Source organism: Anopheles bellator, chromosome 1, assembly GCF_943735745.2.
Source record: "Anopheles bellator chromosome 1, idAnoBellAS_SP24_06.2, whole genome shotgun sequence".
Classification (NCBI taxonomy): Eukaryota; Metazoa; Arthropoda; class Insecta; order Diptera; family Culicidae; genus Anopheles; species Anopheles bellator.
The window spans coordinates 42,185,242-42,208,081 of NC_071285.1; the positions used below are offsets into that span (position 1 = coordinate 42,185,242).

The 22,840-nt window shown below is 53.0% G+C and overlaps 1 protein-coding gene across 1 annotated transcript in view; it reads right to left on the reverse strand.

Moving 5' to 3' along the window:
- Positions 1-22,840, reverse strand: part of LOC131205698 (protein grainyhead) — a 118,398-nt gene that overhangs the window by 6,119 nt on the left and 89,439 nt on the right. Inside the window, exons 9-12 of the mRNA XM_058197912.1 lie at positions 18,880-18,991; positions 17,701-17,795; positions 10,162-10,218; positions 7,755-7,853 (exon numbers count right to left, since the gene is read on the reverse strand). Coding sequence (XP_058053895.1) covers positions 7,755-7,853; positions 10,162-10,218; positions 17,701-17,795; positions 18,880-18,991 — 363 coding nt within the window. The remainder of the gene's footprint in view (positions 1-7,754; positions 7,854-10,161; positions 10,219-17,700; positions 17,796-18,879; positions 18,992-22,840) is intronic.

Below are 22,840 nucleotides of genomic sequence, written 5' to 3' on the forward strand. Positions count from 1 at the left end.
TCATCGTAGTGTCCTCCGATTGGCGTGGCCTGTTGGAGCCATGGTAACTGACACTCAACGTCAGTCAAACATTTGAAAGCTCTTTCGTAAAAAAATTATCCGAACTCCAGAAGCTGGACTTCAATTTTGTTCCCGTTCAATTTTCCGGCTCACCGGAAATCGACGTACAGCAGGAAGTAAGTAATCCCTGATCGACGCACCTCGATCGTGGCCTTTCCAGGTGCGATCCGCAGAATCGATCGACGATTATCGTCGCCGAGAATCGAATGCCGAGAGACGATGCAACCAGAGGGTGGCCCTTTCGGAAGGTGTAATTTCAATGCACGCAGCCCACGGGAACCGCTGTCCGATCGGTCGCGCCCGGAACGGAAGTGCCCAGCCGGGCCGCCGTACATAATTTATGATTATACTAATTCCACAGCGCTTGCCCCGGTTCGGTGCGTGGCTCCGGTTACAGTGTTGTGCCCGTAGGATCACCACCACCACCTGTTGGCCAGGACGACGGCAGTGCGCACTGCGGGATCCTCGGTCCTCGGGGATTAGCTGCCGCTCCGAATGATGCACTGTGAATGCTCATTACCGGAGCGCTCGCCAGGAGCATTTTGACAGTTCCGTTAGCAACCTCATCCGGGTCCGGGGGTGTTAGGCCCCCCGGGGTGAAGTGGGGCCTATTTTCGGGCCCGTCCACCCGGCTGCAAATTTGTCCGTACTACGCGCATCGGAAGGCAGCAGCCATCTTCCAGCCGGTGGCTACCGTCACACACGCGAGCGGAAACGATTTGCAATGATTGATGCTTGCGTTCCGTGTGATTGACACAATAAAATGTTCGGCGCCCCGCGCGGACTTGCAGCCTAAGGGATGCAGCATAATATGCTCTGTGTGTATAATCCACTCCGCTGTGCTCGCAGCGGACGACGATTTCCGTTATCCGCCGCATCCGTGAGCGTGCTCCGCGCGCTCGTTCGTTCGTTCGCACGAAAGACCTGAGCGAAGCGACGAACCCGCGCGACTGACTGACGACTGTGAAATGCGTTTTTACGATTATGATGATCATTACATTATGGAACACATCTTTGTAGTGTGTGCTCCTTTCGCGGCTCCCGAGCTCCCTAATGAAAAGCAGGTTAAGGATGGACTTATAAAATTTTACTACCTCAGCCCCACCGACACCAAGGGGACCGGACCGGGCTCCGACTCACAGGTCGTGCGCTTAATTTGTTTTTTTTTCCGGTGCCTTTTTTGCGCGAAATCGTGCCCCGGTGCATCATGATCACCGCGTGTGCGTTTTGCTTCTTTTTGCCACGCGGAGAAGAACGAATGGAGCTCGAGCTTTCAGGAGCCACTGGAAGGTAAAATTGCAAATTACGGAACACGAGATACGGCGGACTGGCGGGGATGATGGTTTCCGCGAGGGCCGGCAGTGCGCGATCGCGTTTCGCGGTCGACCAAACGAAAAAAAAGGAAGAGACTGAACGGAACCATTTTATGGGCCGCGCCGGGGCCGAGGGGCCGATGGGTACTTGGACTTGGCGAATCATAAACGCGTTTGAAGTTAGTATTTCAGAGTTTTACGATCGTTCACAGTGACCGGCTAATCAAACGAACGGGCCCCGCATCTGCGGATAAATAAATAGCTCGCCTCTAAAACTGTGCGGGGACATAAAATAATGAAGCCGCTTATCAGCCGGGCCCCGAGAGAGCGGCCGCAACGGTACCTGACAACGGCCTGACGCGCCGAATGATGATACGGTTTCAAGCTCATCTCATCTTCAAATGCCCGGCCGGAAGGTTTCAGACTCCCCGGTGGTGATAAACAGGTGCCACGCATACACAGGCCACAGGCCGGTAGCCACGGGAACGATCGCAGCCCGCGTTCCCGTTACGCGCCTGGTTTCGCCGGGGATGCAGGAATTTCGCGTCCTGCCGCCGGGCGACAATAAGCCGCGGTGAACGATAAATTTACACCCCATTTAATGGGGCGCGCGCGAGCCTCCGGGGGCGACGTCGATCTGACGCCCCGGCGCGACGCACGACAAGTGTCGTTCGGGCATTTTATGCGCTCCTCCCGACGGGGGCTCTCTCTCTCTCCGTTCGGGCCGTTTTACATAATGAGATTAGTGAATTTTTCGCCACGCGATAAAACTGGCGTTTAGCGCACCGTACGCGAAGAAGCTGGTGGCCTCGGCCTCGACAATGTTCGCAGCAAGGCGATCATGCGCCGGCGAGCGGGATGCGAAATGCGAAAGAATAATGGGATTTTAATAAACATTTACGGGGCCGGGGCATTCTTGCGCTTCCTGCGCGCGAGATGATCTCGGGGCCGGCCTCCGTCCCGGGGCTGGCCGCTCATCAGCTGTAGGGCAGCAGGCTGGCTGCCGGTGTGTGATGGGCAGCTACTCGGGGCACACACAGTCATGCACGCAATTATTCGCAAACATGAGAATTATGTTGTCTTACATTCATCATAATCACCGGCCCAGAGAGAACGAACCGGCTCTCCGGCGTGGCCCCATCCATCCGCGGGTGGGGAAAGGGGCTTCAGACGGACGGGGACGCGCGTAGTGAGAAGCTACGCAAACGGCCATCCCGGGCGTGCGCAGTAAACGGAACGGAAAATGCTTCTGCAGCTCGGTGAGCCAGGCATTGATCACCGTCCAAATTCATCCAGAGCACATTCGAGGCATTCGAGGCGTTCGGGAATGGTCGGGCCAGGCCAAAAAACAATTGCAATCAAAGCGCAACGGAGCGCTGGTCTTCGGTTTTTGGCTGGTTCGCGCCTTGCGGCAGTAAAAATCCTTGCCGAAAAGTCGTGAGAAAGTCATTAACCATCATAAAATAGGGTTCTTTCCCACCTCCGAAAAACGTGGGCATTTCAACGTTTCAGGGGCACGTTTAAGGCATCAGGAGGGTTGTTTGCAAAGTTTTCGACCCAACAAAGAAAAAAAAAACATATAAATAGGGCTCCCAAAAAAAAAGTCTAAATAGAACACAGAAAGGACTCATTTTGTCTTCAAAATATTTTTTTACGACGAAGAATGCTTGTTCATTTCACGAAAATCTGTATCCTTCGATCGCAATTTTGAGATCAAGGAACAAAACAAGGCCGCTTGTGGCTAGATCTGGTGAGTTAGGCGTATGGTCAAGCAGTTCACAGCGTAACTCGTGGATTTTCATCATGGCAACCGCCGAGCAACATGATGGCAACGTGAGGAGCTATTAATTTTGGGTAGTTAAGGAGTGAGGAGTTGACTTTAAATGAGACGTTTGGTTGACATGTTCATAACCGCTAATATTAATATTTCTCTCACTTTAATTTGGTGCTCCTCTAGCATCATTTGACGAGCTCTGACGGTATTTTAATTTAATTTAATATTATTAAACATTATGCTGGATACTCGATTTAGACCAACTGCGCGTCCAAAGAGGCCTAAATTTGTGTGAGTAACGCGGTCGTCGCGGTCTGTCATATTTTGACTGACCACGCGTCAACAGAGTAATTGCCAATTCTTGAGTGTCCACTTGAATCGAGCACTCGGTGAGCCGGAGATGTCGATAGCCGAAGGAGCAACTGAGTACTCATCACACCCGGCCGCGGTTTGAGGATCACCTTTCCGATTGGGGTTCGTCGCTTGCGACCCAAGTCTTTCGTTCCCGCTTGATCTGCTGGTGCGTTTGGCCGTCAGGGCATCAGGGGCTTATCGGTCGAATAAAGGACATAAATAATAGCGGTCTGTCGGGCCGGCTGCATTATGGGGCCGCCCGACCGACCGATGACCGTTTGATCCGATCCGGGGGACGCCATATATTTCGCCTGCTTAATGATGGGCCTCCCGTGGCGTTCCGAGGATCCTAGACCGCGAGCGTCCGCGCATTGTTGATGCGATCGACCCCGATTTGACCGGCTCTACGGTCACCTAGTTTTGCATAAATATTCCGACCGGCCGTCCAGGCTACAACCCTCAGCTGGGATGCTGCCAGTATAAATCACATAACCGCACATACACAGCCACAGAGCCACATAAATGAAGCAAATAATTTACATTCTCGATCGCACCGGGCCGATACCGGGCCGCGTGCTTTCGGTGAGATTTATGGCACCGAAAGCGTCAGCCAAAATATGCGCGCTGCGGATGCTCGCACGATCCTGCAGGTGCACCGGCAGCAGCAGCAGCAGTAGTCGGCCGTTAGGAGCCGTGGCCAATCTCAAAACCGTGGAGCGCGAGGATCACTAAGGTGGCGTGCGAAAACGAGAACAGGGCTGAGTGAGGGAAGTTGGTTGGCCAGATTTATGAGGTTGCGCCCGGTGATCGATTGGCCACGGCACGGCCCGCTGATGCAGATCGGCGATTGCGCCGAAAGATGGCGCATCATATCGCCGCAACGCGGATTTATTAGTTAAACGTGAAGCGGCGCATGTGTGTAAGCGACACCGGGCCAGGTCCGAGCTGGGCGCGAAGCTCCATAAATCCAGGGCGAGCATCCTGGGCGTGATATCTTCATATCGGAACGGAACTCCGAAAGAGAGCGATAAATTTGCCAAACAAACAATCGATCGTTTCATCGTTTCGCGTCCGGGGTTCCTCCGGGCCGAAAGGTCCTCCGGGTGGGTCCAAAGGTCCTCCGTGGCCGAGTGGGGTTGGGTGGGAACGGAACAACCGAACAACGGAAGTTCCATTTCGCGCGGCTCATTAGCGATGGGACATGTGGCTGTCGTGGCGCAGAACATCGCATCGAGACGGAACAACGGACACGCCGGACGGACGAATCAGAACATTGTTCATATCTTTGGCCTCGCACGTACAACGCACAAACACAAACGCGTGTGCGGCGCGCGAGTAATGAGCCATGAGCCCTGTGGACCTGTTTGCGAAACGCGCGCGCGCCCGTGACTGTCGCGGTGACATCTGCTGCTGAGGACGGGGTCCTGGCAAGTGCAGTACGTACACGACGTTGTTGGACGTTGGTGCTGTTGGTTGTCCTGTTGGCTGGCGACGGCTCCGGTGACCGGTGCGCGCCATCTATCAATGTATTTCGCTTCCTTCGCAGAAATCATGACTCGCGGCCATTATCGCTTCAATAAAATTTATTGAAAAATTGTTGCCCGCCCCCCCCCCGGCCCGAGGCACCCTCCCCGGGACCTCCTGCGTCCCTTGGCACGGTTGGGCAACGGTTCGCTGCATCCGTTCGCCGACGACGACTCCGACTCCCCGACGGCCCCGTCGCTGCCAGTTTAGTTTTACGATATCGGTTGTAATGGCTGACAAGTGGGCGACTGTGGGACGGTGGGCCAGTGCGTGTGCGTGTGTGTCGCAATTGGTCGAGTCCGATGCAGAAATGCCCCCCCTTGCTACCCACCACCCCACTCGGGGATTGATATAAAGTTTTATGCATTTTAATCCCGAGCGCGCGGGGGCTTGTGTCGAAATGTTGTGAACGGTGTGTCGCCGAGGGAACGGAACGGGCCACACGAGGGTACGGCTTATCGGTGGCGGGTCCGGGGGCTGCAGGGGACCGGGGACTACAACATGTGTACTTAAGTTAGTCGCCACGGTCCACGCATTCGATTGGAACGGCCGTCCGATTGGAGAGCTCGCGATTGCATTGCGAATGGCTCCGGCGATCCGGGGGAGAGTTCTTGGGCCCCCGAGGCGAATCATCGTGGGGTGGTGATTCCCGCCCGGTCGCCTGTTTTTAATCGTCATTAGCGCCATGTCCCGGTGCTCCGGTGGCAACTCGTCACCCGCGACTCGGTCGATAAAAAATGAATAATTAATATATAAATGGCTCAATTAAATGATTCTATAATGCGCCCGATGGTATGCGCGGTGGCAATGCTGCGGGGTGCCCGCGTGCCACTAGGACCCCGTGGCGCACGGCTCTCCGCTCTCCTATTCCCCGCTGCACGTCCAGTGCAACGGAGTGCAATTAAAACTAATCAATACCTGGTGCATATGCGCACCGGAGACGCCGGACCGCGACAGACACTTCCTTGCACTTCGACAGGCACGGGACCTAGCTCTCTCTCTCTCTCTCACACACCGATGACCACGGGGACTGTTGGCCGATTTTGCTTTCAATTCGCAGGGAGTTCTCCCGTTGCCGGGAGGTTTTGCATAAACATTTTCTTATTACTTTATTCAAATCAGTGACCCACCGAGATGCAGATTAGTGAGCGGTCGAAAGCACTACAAACGCCCTCCGCCTTGCTTCATCTGTATGTGTGACACGCACGCAACGCAGCCCTTGGCCACGTCAAACCCGGCGGTTGCTCGAGTTATCGGCCAGGCCGAAAACCCTCCCCAACATGCGGGTGTTATGTTGACGAGGTCACGTAGCCGAACGTGGCCTGGCGCATCACTGACCAGCCGGAGGGATCCCGCAACGACCCTGTTTTGTAACGGAGCGACACGGATTTGTCAAACGGAATTTCCCCATCGAAACCCTCGGGCGGACCTTTCGTTTCGTAACGAACCTAGGCGCCTCGTTGGTGAAGATCCCCCGGGATTCCGAACTTATCGATCGACCGATCGACGGGTGAACAAAATTGCGCACGTTCCCGGCGGAGTGTTCGATGCAAATCGAAGCCACTAGAAGACCGACCTCCGACTAATAATAATTACTTTTTATCTCTGACCGGCCGACCGGCGGTCCGTAAAATGTCCCACTCTGAATGGCTTTATCCGCCAGCGATGAGCGTCCTTAGAGAGCGCTTCCTCGCCGTGGTCGCGAGCGCGCGCTCTTTAATTAGAGCGCCTGCCAGTTAATGGGTCCGCCATTTTGTGTCGCCAAAGTGACACTTTGCCGGTCGCCGAGGTTTATTGAACCGATCAACCACCGATGCGTGTCCGTGCGCGGTAATCACTGCGCGGGGATAACAATCACACGCTCACCGCGACCTCGGGCGGCCCAAAACGTGCGCTGCGCTTGCGCCAATTTCGGTCCAACGTCCCTTTAATGAGCTGTCGTTTCATCAATTATAGAACAAATTGCGTATAATTGCAGGTGGCCGCCCCCCTCGCGGTGTAATGGCGCCCCGATCAGAGGGACCGCTCGCCGAGCAGCGCTGTCCTAGGAGCCACGGCTCCTGATATGGCTCTCCGTTGGTTGATCGACGAAAACGGGCGCTTTAATCGATTAGGCCGGAGTCGCTACGGGGCACTGATGGGCGGAAGTCATGCAACAATGTGCGGGACGCCCGCCAGGACCACGACGGGGACGCATCATGCCCGGGATGCCCGCTTTTTCGTTGTTGTCATTTAATAAACTCGCGTCTCGCACTCTCGCGGCCCCTGGGAGACGCGATGATGAAGTATCAACATAAAATTATCATTAATTTGCATCCGAACAGTGCTGCCCTCGGGGCGGGAAAAGCGCTGGTGGTAGTTGGCATCCTGCAGATGCCCGTGGCTGTAGTGGTGGTAGCGGACAGCGAACCGCCAGCATCGAGCTCGCCATTCCAGCTCGAAGCGAGAGTGAGTGAGAGCGAGAGAGAATCAAGGGGATCACGGACCCGTGTGCGTGCGTTTGTGCGATCGCTAATTGCATGCAAACATGTAACCGGCGGCGGCGGCGAGGACATTTTCACGGCTCTCCGCGCTCTGCACCGGAAGTGATGCCTCTTCGATTAATTATCGACCGGCCGGCCGTTGGGACCGCCGGGGAAGGATGCAAAAAGTAATTGAAAAGCCCAACAACATTAGTGCCCCCCTCCAACCAGGGGGTTGGGTCATGTGGCTGGGTGGAGCTGACTTACCTTATCACAAAAGACTTTGATTTGACAGTAGCCCCGGTGGAAGACGGTCGTATCGCGCGGATCCTCGAACGTGTCGATCTGCAGGTGTAGCGGTAAGCCCTGTGGCAGCGAAAGAGAGAGAGAGAGAGAGGATGAGAATGGGAAGAACATTACAATGGGGTGCTGAGGCTCGAGGACCCGCCACTCGGACTCGGGGCCACTGGGATGGTTGATATTTAATTTCACTTTATTTTATCACCAGCCGTCATTGATTTGTCTTTTCGCAGTCCGCTGCCGCCGTCGCCGCCGGTCCGTTTTCTGTGCTTCATTTTCACCTCGTCCCCCCCCTTCACCGGTGGGGAACACCTGTCTGACGACAACGACGGAGAGGACGAAGGCCGTGGATCCCGCTCGGGTATGATTATAGATATTATAATATGTTCATTCATGGATTTATCTCAAGTGACAGGCGGATAAAAATGGTTGATTCGGACCCCTCTGAGGGGATGGGGATGGGACGTGGGGACGTGGGTCTTTCAACATTTTTCAACTCCTCCCAGCGGGCGCTTGCCCGTTGCCAGCCGCGTTACGGCTGCGGGCCCTCATCTCGGCCTTCCGTTTCGCTACCTCCACAGTGGCCTCCACATAATGTAAAATAAATAAACCGCCCGGCACCCCACCACGCCACCCCGCTCGCGGGTCCTTGCCGTCCGTCCCGGCTATCTTGATCGGCTACATCTTGATCATCGCTGGACATCCAAGCTTCGCCAGTCCAGCGCCACGATCAAATGTCAAAAGTGCTCAACAGACCGAATCGTCGCTCTGTGTGTGAGTGTGTTTGTGTGTGTATTTGTGTGTGTGTGTGTGCGCGCGCTGTTCGGACTCGGACACTCGGACACCGCAAGTGGACCCCAAAAGCCTCTCCTCCGAAAGCCTCTCCTCCGACGACTGGCAGCAGCACCAGATTGACGTGCTCCAGATTTGGGCACTAGACAGGCAGGGTTGGTGGCGGCGGCGGCGCATTGGCCTAGGATCCCCATGGACCTGGGCGGACCTGACAGCCGGTAGCACCCTGAAACCCTGGGTGCCCTCTCCTTGATGTCGCCTTTCCGGGTCCAACCGAAGGTCCTGAAAGTGAAGCCCGCAAGACAGTTTCTGGGAACGCTCGGGCCGAAGCGGCTATTCGTACGTTCCAAAATCGGTGTGCTTGTGTGCGTCTGTGTGCATGTGTGATGGCGCGAGAAAGAAAAATTTAAATTTAATCTCCATCGTTGTTAATTACTAGAAAATGTACGGATCAATCAACGAACTTGACATTTCGGCCGTCGTCGTCATCGTCGTGTCATTATCGAGGCTCGAGGACGATCGGATTATGATAGTGTATGTATGAGGAGGTGGGATTAAGATTCGATCTCGAGTGGGTGCGCCATTTTGTATCGCGTTTGATTTGGGGCCGCTACACTGACTTCAACCAGCGGTGACTTCAACGCCAGCGTAGCGACGAACGGTGATCGTCGTCCGAAAAAGGTGGGATCGGTTAGAATGAGACAGGATTTAATGAAGGCCCCGGCTCGTTACGGGCCTAATGTTCTGCACATGCCCACAAGGGAATGGCGTGTCGGGCTCGGGAAGAATGTTCTCCTTAGAGTTCCGCTCCCGTTAGAAGCCAGCCTGATCACGATGATGATGATGATGAGGGCGCCGGGCGTGCGATTCAGCGAGTCGATCGATTTGCTTAAGCACCCGCGATGGGGGACGCACCCGCCCGTTTGGCCACCACCCCACCGGCCACATAATTGCTCATTATCAATTTCAGCGTAATTTGCTGACGATGAACAAATAATCATATAATGATAATGATCCACCAGAGGGCGCTTCGGGGCGACCATTCAAACGGCGCTGCTCGGGGTCGGGTTCAAACTCCGTTCTCCGTGTGTGCTCGGCCGGGCAAACTTTCTCCTCCTGCCGCGATGACGCGATGATGACAGGGCGGTACCGGGCGGATCGGCTACTCCATCATTCAACCTGTCAGCGGTTGCGGTTTGCAGCGCCAAAAACGGACTGCCAGAGCCGATCCTTACGACCGGTGAGATCCTTCCACACAGCACGTCGCCGACGATCTCGACGGTCGCGTCAACGATCGTTCACCGGCGGGGAGCTAAGTAATCAATTATGGGGCATTATGACGGCAGCAATCGGCCCAAAACCAAAACCTTCGAGCCGTCGAGCTGAGCGAGTGAGAGAGAGCTAACGAATTAACCTATCACGCGGTTGCTGCTGCCGATGAAGACTGCGGCGCTTGCGTGAGTCGCGAGTTTTCTTCGCTCCCTGTGTTTATATGTGTGTTGCTTGCGAAGAAACCTCTCTCATGGCACAGCATAAATAGCATAAACAGAACGATTGAATCGGAGATAGATCGGTACATTACCTTTACACCCTTTTGACTGCTGAAATCGGTACTCAGGCACTGGACGGCGACGTTGATCTGCAGATAGAAAAGAGAGAGAGAGAGAGAGAATCGGATGAGTGACACGAATTAATGCGCAAGATACTATCGTGGGCTGGCGCGACATTGGCCAACGATACAAAGTCCAGACACCGTGGCCGTGGCCACAGGTGACGAAAATCCTTGATCAGTTTTCTTCGCTAATTGGAAATGAACATCTTCTCGCCCCGGCCCCCCCGTTATCTGGGTGGATCTGGGCGACCGATTTATTAGGCGAGGTCCTGGATTCCGGAACCGGCACGGAGTGACACCCGACTACGTGCCAATCGTTTGCGGGGCCAGCTTTTCGGGGCCAGCAGATGGTCAGCGACAGAGAAACCCGTTCCGCAAGGAACCGTTCGTCCGGTCCGTGGAAGGACACCCACACACGGTCCGGTCAGTGCAAATGTTGGTGATTTGCGTTAGCGCGGCTGGCAGTTAATCATGGGCGCAAGGGTGATTTGTTAAGGCAGTGTGCGCAAGTGCGCTGGGACGACCCACGGATCGGCCCAGCTCGGGGTGACGAGCTCTCCCGAGCTCACCGGCGTGGATGATGATGATGATGATGATGGTGATGATTATTATTATGAAGACAGTCACAGGCCACGATAAATAGGCATCGCGCGGGCGCAAGCATCAGCCGGGGCGCGTAAGCATAAGAGCGACATAAGAGCGGCTGGCAAGTGCCGCGCCTGGCGCAATCAGGGGGCGCGCGCGCGCGCGCAAATTCCAAAACCCTTCACCAACCCCGGGCCACTTATGCTGCCTGCCCTCCCCCAGGGTGCTGGCAGATTTGTTTATGCGCGCAATTTACGCCATCACCACGGAGCGCAACCGCAACGGCGTGTCATCGACGGGCGAGAGAAAGGGTCTTTCCTAACAGACCCCATATCTAACCGATGGCGATGCGGGGTGGCCGGCGATAAAAGTGATTGCCGGCCGGCCGTCTGGGTCACGGTATCCCTTCGGTATCGGTTTTTGCTTATTAAAAGCGTTTAACGATAATTGCCGGGCCGCGGTTGGGCCGGACCACGATCGAACGCGACCACGACCACGAGCAAAAGAATAATCTAATCACGGTGTGCGTGCCGTACTTTGTCCTTACAATGTGTGTGCACGCGCGAAGGCAACATAATTGGAAGGCCCACTGCCACTGACGATCGTGCGATCGGTTGACGATCTGGCTGGCTGGCTGCCGCAGGATGGCTTTCACCTCAAGCGGCCGAATTTTCTGTGACATTCCGTCAACGTTTACGATCACTCCGATCGAACAATCGTGCGGGTCCCATAAATTTGGGTAACTCCGTCAGCTCTTCCCGATAAAGTGTAAGACCATCGGTGAGACGACCAATCGTGTCGGTCGGCCCAAAAAGAGGCCTGAACCTGTGCCGTTCATTCTGCCCATTAAACGCAGCCAAATGGACAAAACAAGAACGCTACACGACAATGTACACACCAGCACGCTTTCGCACAATTGGTTCGCGAGCCTCTGATGTGTTGTAAACGAAAATGGGAAAATTATGCGTGGGGTGCTTCAAAACGTGCATGGAAAATTTAATGAACGATCGGACGAAAATGGAGCCAAACATTGCATCAGGTGGGAACTAATTTAAAATGAACAGGATGGATGACGGATGATACCTTATTGGACAGTGCTATTACTTTAATAAAGTTCAGTATAAGCAAAAAGGTTATGCTGGACAATTAGGTCACTGGACGAACTAAATTGTGGCCCCTTATGCTACGGCTTGTTTATTAGTCTAATCTAACATAATCATTGTGTTCCGATTTCGTTTAATTTAACAACGAAACAATAATCTCGAAACCCACGGTGACCAGGGTTAGCATTTGGATAGTTGACTGCTTTTGGAACGCCGTGGCATCAACCAATCCATTAGTGGATCGTTCGTAGATCATCCGTTTCACTGCACCGATTAATCGGTTTTGGATGCGAAAGACGTCAGTTCGAACCCAAGCAGTTTATATCAACTTGAGTGCATATTTAATTTATAATTCAAGTTGATTTTGATTTGTAATTCCCTTTTTGGTTTTCAGTTTGATGTTTGTTGTACCTTCTTTCCAATGTGTAGGATTCTCCACTAGCAATTTATCCTTCTGCATTAATGCGGAACTCAATGGAATAAAATCGATGCTTAAAACACTCAATTTCCTCAATGACTGTTAATTCCAAATATGCTTGTTTTCTAAAGGAAAGTTTCTCATTTCGTAAGAACTTACTGAACAACCTTCACTGTAATTCTCAGTGCAAGCGAATGATGTCGCCAAATGGACCCGGCCACAGTCGCTTCCCAAAAGCATTGCGACGTGTCGTGCCCAAAAATTGCATCTCCATTTTGGGCGCGAGCATCGATCGATCGCGATGCTCAGAGGTCCGTCAGAGGCCACCATCACCGCCGGCGGCGGCGGCAGCAGCACAGGAGCAGACGCAACCGCAGCCGAGACGAAAAGGGACGTGCGCTCATTGTGCGGACGCAAGCAAATTAAATGATTATCGCTTTATTTTCGACACGTTTTCCGTCTTGCATCGTGGCGGCTTCTGCTCGGGCTCCCCACCACCCGACCCGACTCGGCCTAAAATGGCCATTTTTTATAAGGCTTTATCGTCCCGCCGCCGTCAGGTGCCGATCGGTAGCCTGACCGGCCATTAATGAGCCACCCGTCGGCTCGGCGCGGCATTGGGTTTATGCAGTTTATGCACCGCGATGTTATCATTGCGAGGCGGCGGTGCAGCGAGGCACACGGAGTGGACACGGGAGCAGCAACAAAAATCTAACAATCTCCGGCCTTTGGGAGCAATTGATTTCTTCCGTCGTCATCGCCGTTGTTTTTCTCTCGATTCGTTTCGTGCGCACTTTTTTCAATCATATTTTATCAACTTTATTACACTCCGACAGCTTTATTTGCGCTCCCGCACACTCCGGGCAAAGGGGGAGGCTGACCGATCGATCGATCTCGCGGGGTGGATGGCGGGGTCGATCAGGGGCCGCACAACGGGACCACATTTACAAGTTGTTAAATTAAATCCGATGGATACGCGCTCGTTCTCGTGTGCGTAATTTATTGAAATTTATGCACCACCAAGCGTATCCGGCCGAGTTGGATCGCGAACCAATCCGCGTGCTGGTCCTTATCGGACTCCGGACATTGGACTGAAACATTGTCGCACAAACGATTATTGGAGCATGTTTGGGGCAGCATATTTCCGCAGCCCAAAGCACCCGGAACCCGGAAGCGGATAGCGGATCGATGCGGATGACATCAGAGCCCCCGGGGGCGGCCCAGCCGGAGCCAGAGTCCGGGTGACACGCGGTTCAGCTTTCCCCGACGCATGACGCATCGCATCGAGCCGATCGAAGTCGTAGAAATTAGTGTGGGGCGGCCTACGCAAAACGCTTCGACACTTCCGCGTGACCAGCGCGATCCTCGACTCGACGCTCGACTCGGCGAAGCCCACGCACAACACACAGCCAGAGAGAGGGTAAACAAATAACGATCGTGTCGGCGGGACACCCATTTCGCTCGTTGGTCATCTCAAGTTGGGTGTCACCGTGAGCTCGGGACCGAGATTATCGATCGCGCCTGGGCCAACGCGCGATCGCGATCGCTGCAACTCCGCGCGTCAGAGTTGATTTATTTGCGAGGCCCCAGCGTAACGCGTGGCAGTTTTCCGAGCCTTGCCTTGCGAGACGCCCTACACGGTACACGGTTTTGTTTTTGCGAGCAATGGGCAACGGGACACAATAGGGACACGGCTCAACGGCTGGGTCAACGACAAATACATCAAACTGACAGCCTATTTGTCGTGGCTTGTGGAGAACTCACTGCGCCCAGGGCCATCGGTCTAGATCAGAAAACTATAAATGATTAACTATTCAACTATTTGTTCGAAGCATTGTCTTTGACTGCGTATGTAACGTTTTTGTGCGATCGATCGACCTGTGGTCAGTTAATATTGCCACATTGAGGAGATGCAATATAAGCAATCCAGCAGCTTAAGTAAATAGTCGTTGTAAACAAATGCTTTCGCCATCACAAACACCGAGACTGTTGACAGTGCCGTTGTCAATGTTTCGGTCCCCGTGGGTTTCGAGTGGGTTGCTTCATCAATGTTAAGCCGATAACATCAATGTTCGGTTCGATAAATAGTAAGTAACGTCGTTATTAATTAAATAAAACGTGAAAATAATGTTTACTGGGTTGTTCATTATATTCGGAGCCTCGATAACAAAGGGCGCTGCTACTAGCCTATTTGTTTATTGTTACATTTGTACACTCTTCATATGAACGTATGTGAAGTTTCATTTCAATCGGACATTTAATTTTTTTTACAAGTCATTTAGTATCGACATGTCAAAGTATTTTTTACAGTGAAAAAAATCAAATACCGTGCAGTGATCGAATTATTATTTTTGGAATGTTTAAAAGAAAAGGAAATTTATGAACGAATGTTGAAAGTCTATAAGGGCTCTTCGGGCATAAGGACATAGTAATTGAAAGTCATCGAATCACTTAAAAAGATTTAGTACAAGGCCTAAGCATCTCATTGTGCAGTATAACCAATATTTTGATTAAAGTATTGGGTTTCCGAAAGTTGTGTGCAAAATGGCTGCCGCATTCGAATGCAAGTTTCTCGGTAACATTTGGAACTTTTTTCGAATGGATAAAGTGGATTTTGTGCATTGAATCTTCACTAGGGATGAGACTTGGAACTATCACCATGATCTTGAGTCAAAACAAGCCGCTAAAGAGTGGCTCCCTCGGCTTCTTCGGCTCCGAAACGAGTTCGTGTCCAGAAACCGGCCAAGAAGGTGTTAACATCAGTTTCGTTGGATTTTTTTGTGTGGATTACTTGTAAACTGCTAGAACAATAAATTACGTTTATTATAAACTATTTTAGAACAGCTGAAGGAAAACAGGACCCCGATTTCATCAGGGCAATGCACCCTGTCACAAGAGCATTTTGAAAATGGTTAAAAGCCATGAATTAAAGTTCAAATTGTTGGAGAATCCACCGTATTTACCAGCGTTGGCTCCGAGCGACTTTCATCTGTTTCCATCAAATGATGAGGTCGTAAAGAGCTTTAAACTGTATTTTGCAGCCCTTCCAAATTCTCATTTCAGGGATGGAATTCATGTTCAGGGAGACTACACTACAATGTGTTTTCTTATCGAGACTCCAAATATAATGAACAACCCAGTATGATTCGGTAGTAATGTTGGTGACTACGGCTAAAAACCTAAGCCTGCACGAATTTTCGCAGTGCTTCTACTCTATGGAGCAACCTCAACTGACTCGATCGACCGATGGAGCAATGGTCACCAGGAAGTCGCGGCCACTGGAAATCATTTGAATGAGCCCACGATTGATCTTTGCGTTTGTCTTGTTTTTAGGTTCCCGCCTGGCCTATCCGAAGTAGCCGGTTGGCCGTCTCAAGATTAGCCAGAACTGCCCAAAGTCACAAACGGCCGGATCAGGACCCGAAATGCCAACAATGTCACCGACCGCGGTTGAGTTAGCCACCAACCCCTGGCCGAAGACTGATTGTCTTTTGGCACGATCTTGACACTCTGGCCGGGCGGCGTAGTAATTAATCTTACCGTAAAGCCGATCGAGTGATCTAATTCTCTTTGCTATTTGTTCGCCTTCGCGACGCTGGGTCCCTTTTGGCCAGCGCGAGTACCACAGAGGTCCGCCGAACCCGATCGACAAACTTCGATCATGCTCGGACGCGGTGGGCGTGATCGATCGCCCGGTCACCATACGGGGATTTGTTTTGTTTGGTCGCGGTCGACAATGTTGGCCCGGCCAAATGGCAAATGTCCACACGAACGCACGCACGCACGCGCGCAAACGCCTGGGAGGATTTATTTCTCGCCGGTAACCGGCCGCAACGATCGTAGCGCAACATGGAAAACTAATCAAGGGATCAGTCCATTTTGGGACCGTCACGCCGGTGGGGCTAGGTTGGACACTTCCCCTGGGCGACGACAGGGGACCACGGTGAGTCCCGGGTGTGCGGCAAATGCCGCTGTCACGACGCCATTGTCGAGAACTGCTCCAGGACCCGGGGACACTGACAGAATTCAATTAGAACACTCTGCGTGTCGGAGTGACAACCTCCTACGCGGCTCTCGAGGCACGTGCGTTACGGTTTACGCCGGCTGCTGCACGATGGACCTTTCATCCGTCGGTTCAACAAACAGGACGAAAAGGCGTCCGATCGCGAAGAGCTTGGATGGCGGTTTTTTTTCTTCAGCGCTGACTAATGAACGTTTCGGGGCAATGAGGTCATACTTTTTAGCACGTGACTAATCACGTTCCCGAGCTCCCGGGCGGAAGTTAATTTGCGCATCACGCTCGCGCCCTTTCATCGAAATGACTCACGGGGTGTGCGCACTATAAACCCCAAGATGGGGCGATGATTTATGAAAATGGCACTCGGATAAGTGTGTGCGTGCCCATCCTGGACGAACGCGTCTCGCGCCGTAAAATCAAATAATTTAATCACCATGAAATCTGCCCACGTTGAGCGATGCGATGCGATTACCGGAGCGATTCCACGCACGGTTTTACGGTGTTTGGAAAATTTCCAATAATTCACTTTCTTCACTTGCCAACGCTCGGTTCGCTCCAAACCGGAAACATAAAGCCCTAACAAGATCGTGGGCCCGTGGTGCGGTTTTGCGAGATGGATGCTGGACGCTCCCGGACGCTCGTCCTTCCCTCACCTTGCCAATCTTGCCCCCGGAGTGGCCGGTCAGCACCGGACTGTGCACCGGTAGCGCGTTTAATTAGCCGCTCGGATGAACCCGGATCGAACGGGGAGGGGGGCCGTATAGGAATAGGAAAACCTCTCCCGAAAAGGAGGAATAAGAAAAAGAAATGTGCAATCGACGCGGAGGAACTCACTAAATCGTCGTCATAAATATTGCAATGAAATAATGTTATTATTTTTACTTCCATGATTTATCATTTCCATTACGTCGATCGCACGACCCGATCGGGCCGGGAAAATGAAGGTTCGAGACAGCGAGAGAGAGGGAGACAGTGAGTGCGAGAGAGAGAGAGAGAGAGCGAGCACATGGAGTGGCAAATGGCGATGGGCGATCATAAAAAAGTAAAGAATCACCAGCCGGGGAGACATATGAACCAGAGAGCCAGCCGAGAGCATTAAAGACCCGGTGAGTGTGTACGCGCGCAGGAAATGAGATTATTTTAATTTATGTACACTTAATGGCGCTCGGTGCGTCGCCTGTTTTTTATCCTTTCCTTCTCTCTCTCTCTCTCTCTCTCGCTCGCATCTCAACATTCTGTGCGTAAATTCGTGTGATCCCGTGGCAATACGGCCTTCGTGATTCGGCCACCAATATTCGCGCCCAACTTCTGGTGTTCACCGCCCGGATGTACCGGACCGAACTCGTCCTCGTGGGAATTGTTTCGATGTCGCGTAATGGACTTACCTTGGCGGAGCTCTCGAGCGGATTCCAGTAGACGGCGATCGCATTGTGCGACACTTCCTCGATGCAGCCAGCCAGTCCGACGGAGTTTTTCGTATCTGCACAGAGAGGGAGAGAGAGAGAAGGAAACATGACATGAGCAAATAAAAACATTAATCTATTGGTTTTGTTGAGCCGGCCATAATGAGCGGCCGGGCTATCTGATTTACAGCCGATCGGTCGGCCCGATCGGTTGGCGAACTTCATTACCGACGGTTGATTGTATGCTTCAGCATAACCATTGTGCGATCGTTGCACTTGCTGTCACTCCGCAGCACAATGCACCCTAACAAGCCAACCAGTTGCTCCCTCCCACCGGGCGATGCTATCGGATCGCCCAAGCCCAGCCCAGGAGCATAAATCCCGGCAGTCCCCAGTCGGGACACTGACTGACGCAACATTGTCAGCCCCGAGCGCTGAGACGGTGAGGCGATAAAACAAATCGTTCGTTAATTACCCAGACGGTGGCCACAGCCGGGAACATTCAAGCCAGACGAGCCCTAATGCTGATTCGTACTGAACGGCCGTTGGGGGGGCCCGAACAAATTACAATCGATAAAATTACGTTTAATTGTTACGATCCGATCGGCCAGGGTGTGCAGCAGGATCAACGTGGCTTACCGGGAGCCCGGGAGCCCATCACCAGCAGCATCTGTCGGTTGCAATTAGCAACCACCGTGTGTTGTGTTCTTGGCACTAGCGGCGGATCACCGCGCCCGAAAAGGATCTCCCGGTGTCGATCTCAGCAAACCAGTTTCAACGGTCTGCCTGGACACGCTCACACGCTCCCGGTCGGCCGGCCCATACATCAGCCGGCAAATAATCGGCGGGCCAATAAGCAATAAATATAATTAAATAATTGTCCGCAACGCCGGACTGTCGCACGGCACCGGCACCGGCACGGCACTGCGACCATGGTTTTGATGTCCGCCCGGGTCCGGGAGCTTGTTTTGCATAAAATTATGATTTACTGGAAATTGGCCGCTGCCGCTGGGCCGGGGTTCAATGATAATCGATAAATAAAGCACGGTAATTGGATTCACCCCGAGTGCGCGCCCCTAACGCGGTGCGCTCCGATCGCAAGGATACCGCCGGTGGTGCAGGTGGTGGTGGGCGCGGTTCGGCCACCCGGTGGACACTTACCGGCATCCAGTATTCGCTGCTTCACCGAGTGCTGCCGACTGTGCCAGAATTGCCACGCCTTGATCTCGTCCTCCGGGCTCTTCTCCTCGCGGAACAGCAACATAATGACGCTCTGGAAGGGATGGAAGGAAATCAATAGCATCAGTGAAAACGGGGAAAATGGGGACTACATTGTCTGACACAGCGCAAGAGAAGCCGACGGCCAACCCGTCACGGATTCGATTCGCGCGGCTCGTGACGCACGCATTAAACGGGATAATGGAAACGTTCTCCGACAGCAAAAGGAAGCCGCCAGGGCCGCAGGATTAGAGGGCTTCGAACGCTAGAACGAAGCGTTCGGAGTGGAACCGCGCGTGAGCAAATCCATCATCCATCGTTCCATCGTGGACCGAAATACCTTCACGCGCTACGGAAGGACCCGCACCCGGCTTTAGTTGCCGGCGGAAGGCAAACATGTCAGGCGCAAGATTGATTGAGCACCTCGGGAAGTGCAGCCAGCCAGCCGGAAGTGCAGGATCCCTGTCGCAACAGAACCCCTTCACGAGGCGGCGCATCCGATCGGCGATGGATGACAAATTAAGTTACGGCGCACAGCGCCTTCCGCAGGGAAATTTAAATATTTGCTTTACAGATTAATCACGACGGCTAATTCTGCGTCCCTCTCGAGGGACCTCTGGGAACCGGAACCGAACGGCGCAAGATAACGATCTACCCAAGCCGCTACGGAGAAACGTTCCTCGGGGTGGCAAAATCGAGTACACCGAAATTTTACACGCCACTGACTCGCGTTGTCTCCGTCGTACGCCATCAGCGTCGGATTCGCGCGTACATTCCACGGACACGGCCCAAGGAGCCCCGGACGATGCGTAGGCATCGGGCGGCGTGTGCTCCTTGGCGTTGCGTTGTGGAAAATTATTTAGACGACGTGTCGCGCACTCGCCACGTACGTGGGCCCCCGTGGAACGCCGGGTCCGGGTCCGGCGGGTCCGAGTGGCAATAATTATTACTAACTAAGTAAACTGACTAATAGCGAAAAGATAGCGATTCGTTACAAACAAGGCACTCTTTTAGATATAAATCTTAATTAAAATTGCACTATGTTTCCGATTGCGGCTGCAGGTTTACAGTTAGACCATCCGGGGGTCGGTTGTGTTTTGCCCGTTGCCCCCTGTCCCAGTGGCCCCCTTTTCCCCCCGCGCCGGCCGGAGTGACGCCTGTTTTATCGACGCTCTCGGCCCGCGTTCGTCGCTCTGTCGCTCGACGAAGTTCTGCCGGCCGCAGCATACCACGGTGCACGGCTGGTGTCTTCTTCGCGCACTTCTTCTTCTTCTGCTATTCCCATTTTCTTCCCGGACCGTTTTTCATTCGAAGCACCGGGGACTGCGAAGGCATACGTTTTGTGCCATTTTCTCCACACACATAGAGAGGTCCGGTAATATTTTTATGCTTTATTGGCCATCGAAAAACTGAGAGCGAGAGAGAGAGAGAGAGCAGGGCAGGTGGCATCGGAACCCTGGGTGGTTGCGAGGGTGGCACACAAAAAAAATGGTAAACGAACGGGGTGGCCAATTAATAATGCCGGAACCGTACGGACGACGCACGAGGAACGGCACAAATCAAATCAAACGGCCGTTATGGTCGCGCCGGGGTTGGAATTTGCGTTCGGTGCGGACTGTGGGGTCGTGTCGCATAAACATATTGGAGTGGTGGCCATTGGAATTCCGGTGCGGGTCGCCCACCATTAGCACCTCATTAGGACCACGATGGGAGCCGGAATTCCGGAATTCTTTTTGCCGTGACTAATGACCCGGTTCGGCCAAGGCACTGACGCCTTGTGAAAGTCTCGTCGTAGCCGAGGCTTAAGGAAAATCGATCAACAATTCGCAACGATCGATGATATGCGAGGATCTTGTGAAATGTTTTCGAATTTGTGGCCTCTTCATGGGGCGAAAATCTATGTCCTCCGAGAGAAACTTTGAGATCAGGGAATAAAACGAGATCATTGCGTAAGGCAGATGTTCATGCAGTTAAAATTCGTTGATTTTTGACGTCCCGAGCGTTCATCGCTTTCTAAGCACTAACTGCCACGTTTAAATTCAGTTGCCTCATATTTGATTTGGGTTGCGTATATTGCCTCTCAAGGACAAACATTGAACGACACCTCAATACACGATTTGATTCATTTTCACACTAAAATCAACTCACTCAAACGATCGATAACCATTTCGCTAGCTTTCAGTTACTAGTGTTGCCATCTTGACATTGATTTCGGAAACTTTTCCATTCACCATTAGCGACACCGATAGAGGCACGTCCACGGAAACATCATCCTCGACGAACTCTCTTTGGGCCTGTAAATGGAATAGGTAGCTCCGGCTCTCTCTCTCTTTCTTTCCCTTTGCTGATAGCAATGCCGGGCCTACCAGAACGCGACAGCCACTAACAAATGAGTCAGCAGTGGCAGTGGCTCGGTTGGTCATTAGGAAAAACTGGAAAAACCGGAAGCCGACCGACCGACCTGGGGCCTCGGAGTCCGGTCAGCAAGTTCCCTTTTGGTTCGGTAATTAAAAACGCACCGTCGTCGTCGGTGCGCAGAGCAGGTGACACCGGAGGCGGTGGCGTGAATTAAGTGATACAGCCCAACCCACCGGGGTCCTGGAACTACTGCACGCTGCAGTTGTCGCGAAGTAGAAAAATGGCCAACACCGCCAGTCTTCATTGGGCGCATTTCTTCGAGGAGCATCGTCTTGTTTTCCTGTGTTCGATGTCGAGTTCGTTAGTCTATCTTCTGAATCTGTGCCTGGGAGTCTGGAATGGGCAAAGGAGTGCGTGTGTGTGAGTGATCCACTCCCGGCACACCTATGAATGGCTAAGCATAAGCAAACACGGCCCGACACGGCGCTGACAGCGGTGGCACCAGCTGCCAGGACGTGGGACCGAAAAAAGTGCCTCTCAAACGGGAATCCACCAAACACAATCAAACAAATCGGCCCATCATCGTCATCATCGCCGCCAGCGTGGCCGTGGCCGAAATTTAAATATTTTTATTGTAAAAATGAATAATTACTATCGTTTCCGGGTCCCGCGGGAGGCCCGGAGGGCCCAACCAACGGGCTAGAAAGGGTGCTGCCGGCAAGGGAACCGGAACCGGAAGAGCATCACGAATCCGAAGCGCTACCAAACGGGAGTGAGAAAACACCGGGAGAAAAAAAACGGAACAATGGAACGACGAAGAAGAGCTGCCGGCCGAGAATTGATCATTATCTCGCTCGTCGCTCGGTGATGGTTGGTTAAGCATTTTTCGCGTTTCGTGCCGTGCGTTCGGGTCGAGAGGGTCCTTCGCCGCTCGAACACAAGCACCGACCTCGCCGGCGGTAACGCTAAAGGATAATGATCAGCAACGCTCGTCACACAGGAGTTTATCTTCTTTTGCGTTCGCCTCATCATCATCACCGCCAGCACCAGCGCCTTCATTATCTCCGAGAGCCTTCGAGTCCCGGCGCTCCCGGTGAAGGATCGAACTGATTCACCTTCATTTTTTTTTTTTTTTGCTCCGTTGCGTAACGAAAGCCTCCGAAGGATGGTGGCCCCGGGCACCCCTTTTCTCTCGCTCTCTCCCGGGATCCTTATCCCGGCGCTCGGTTTCCTTGGCGTACGGCAGCTCGCGCAGAGGCATATGCAAATTTTTGGCTGCAACAAAATGCAGTAAAATGACACCGGGGCACCGTTCCGAGCAATTGAAGCCTTCCCCGCGTGCGCCGGTAGCTCCCGGGCGTGTGCAAACGAAATGGAAAGGAGAAACAGAAACGGGGGAGATAAGAAAAGAGAGAAGCAACAAAAAAAACTCGCGCCACAGGACCGTAACCGAAGAAGGGCATCAAGTTTCATCGTCTGGCTGGCTGGCTGAGGTGCCATAAATTATGCTATAACGCCATCCAAAAATCACAATCCAACGCGGGGT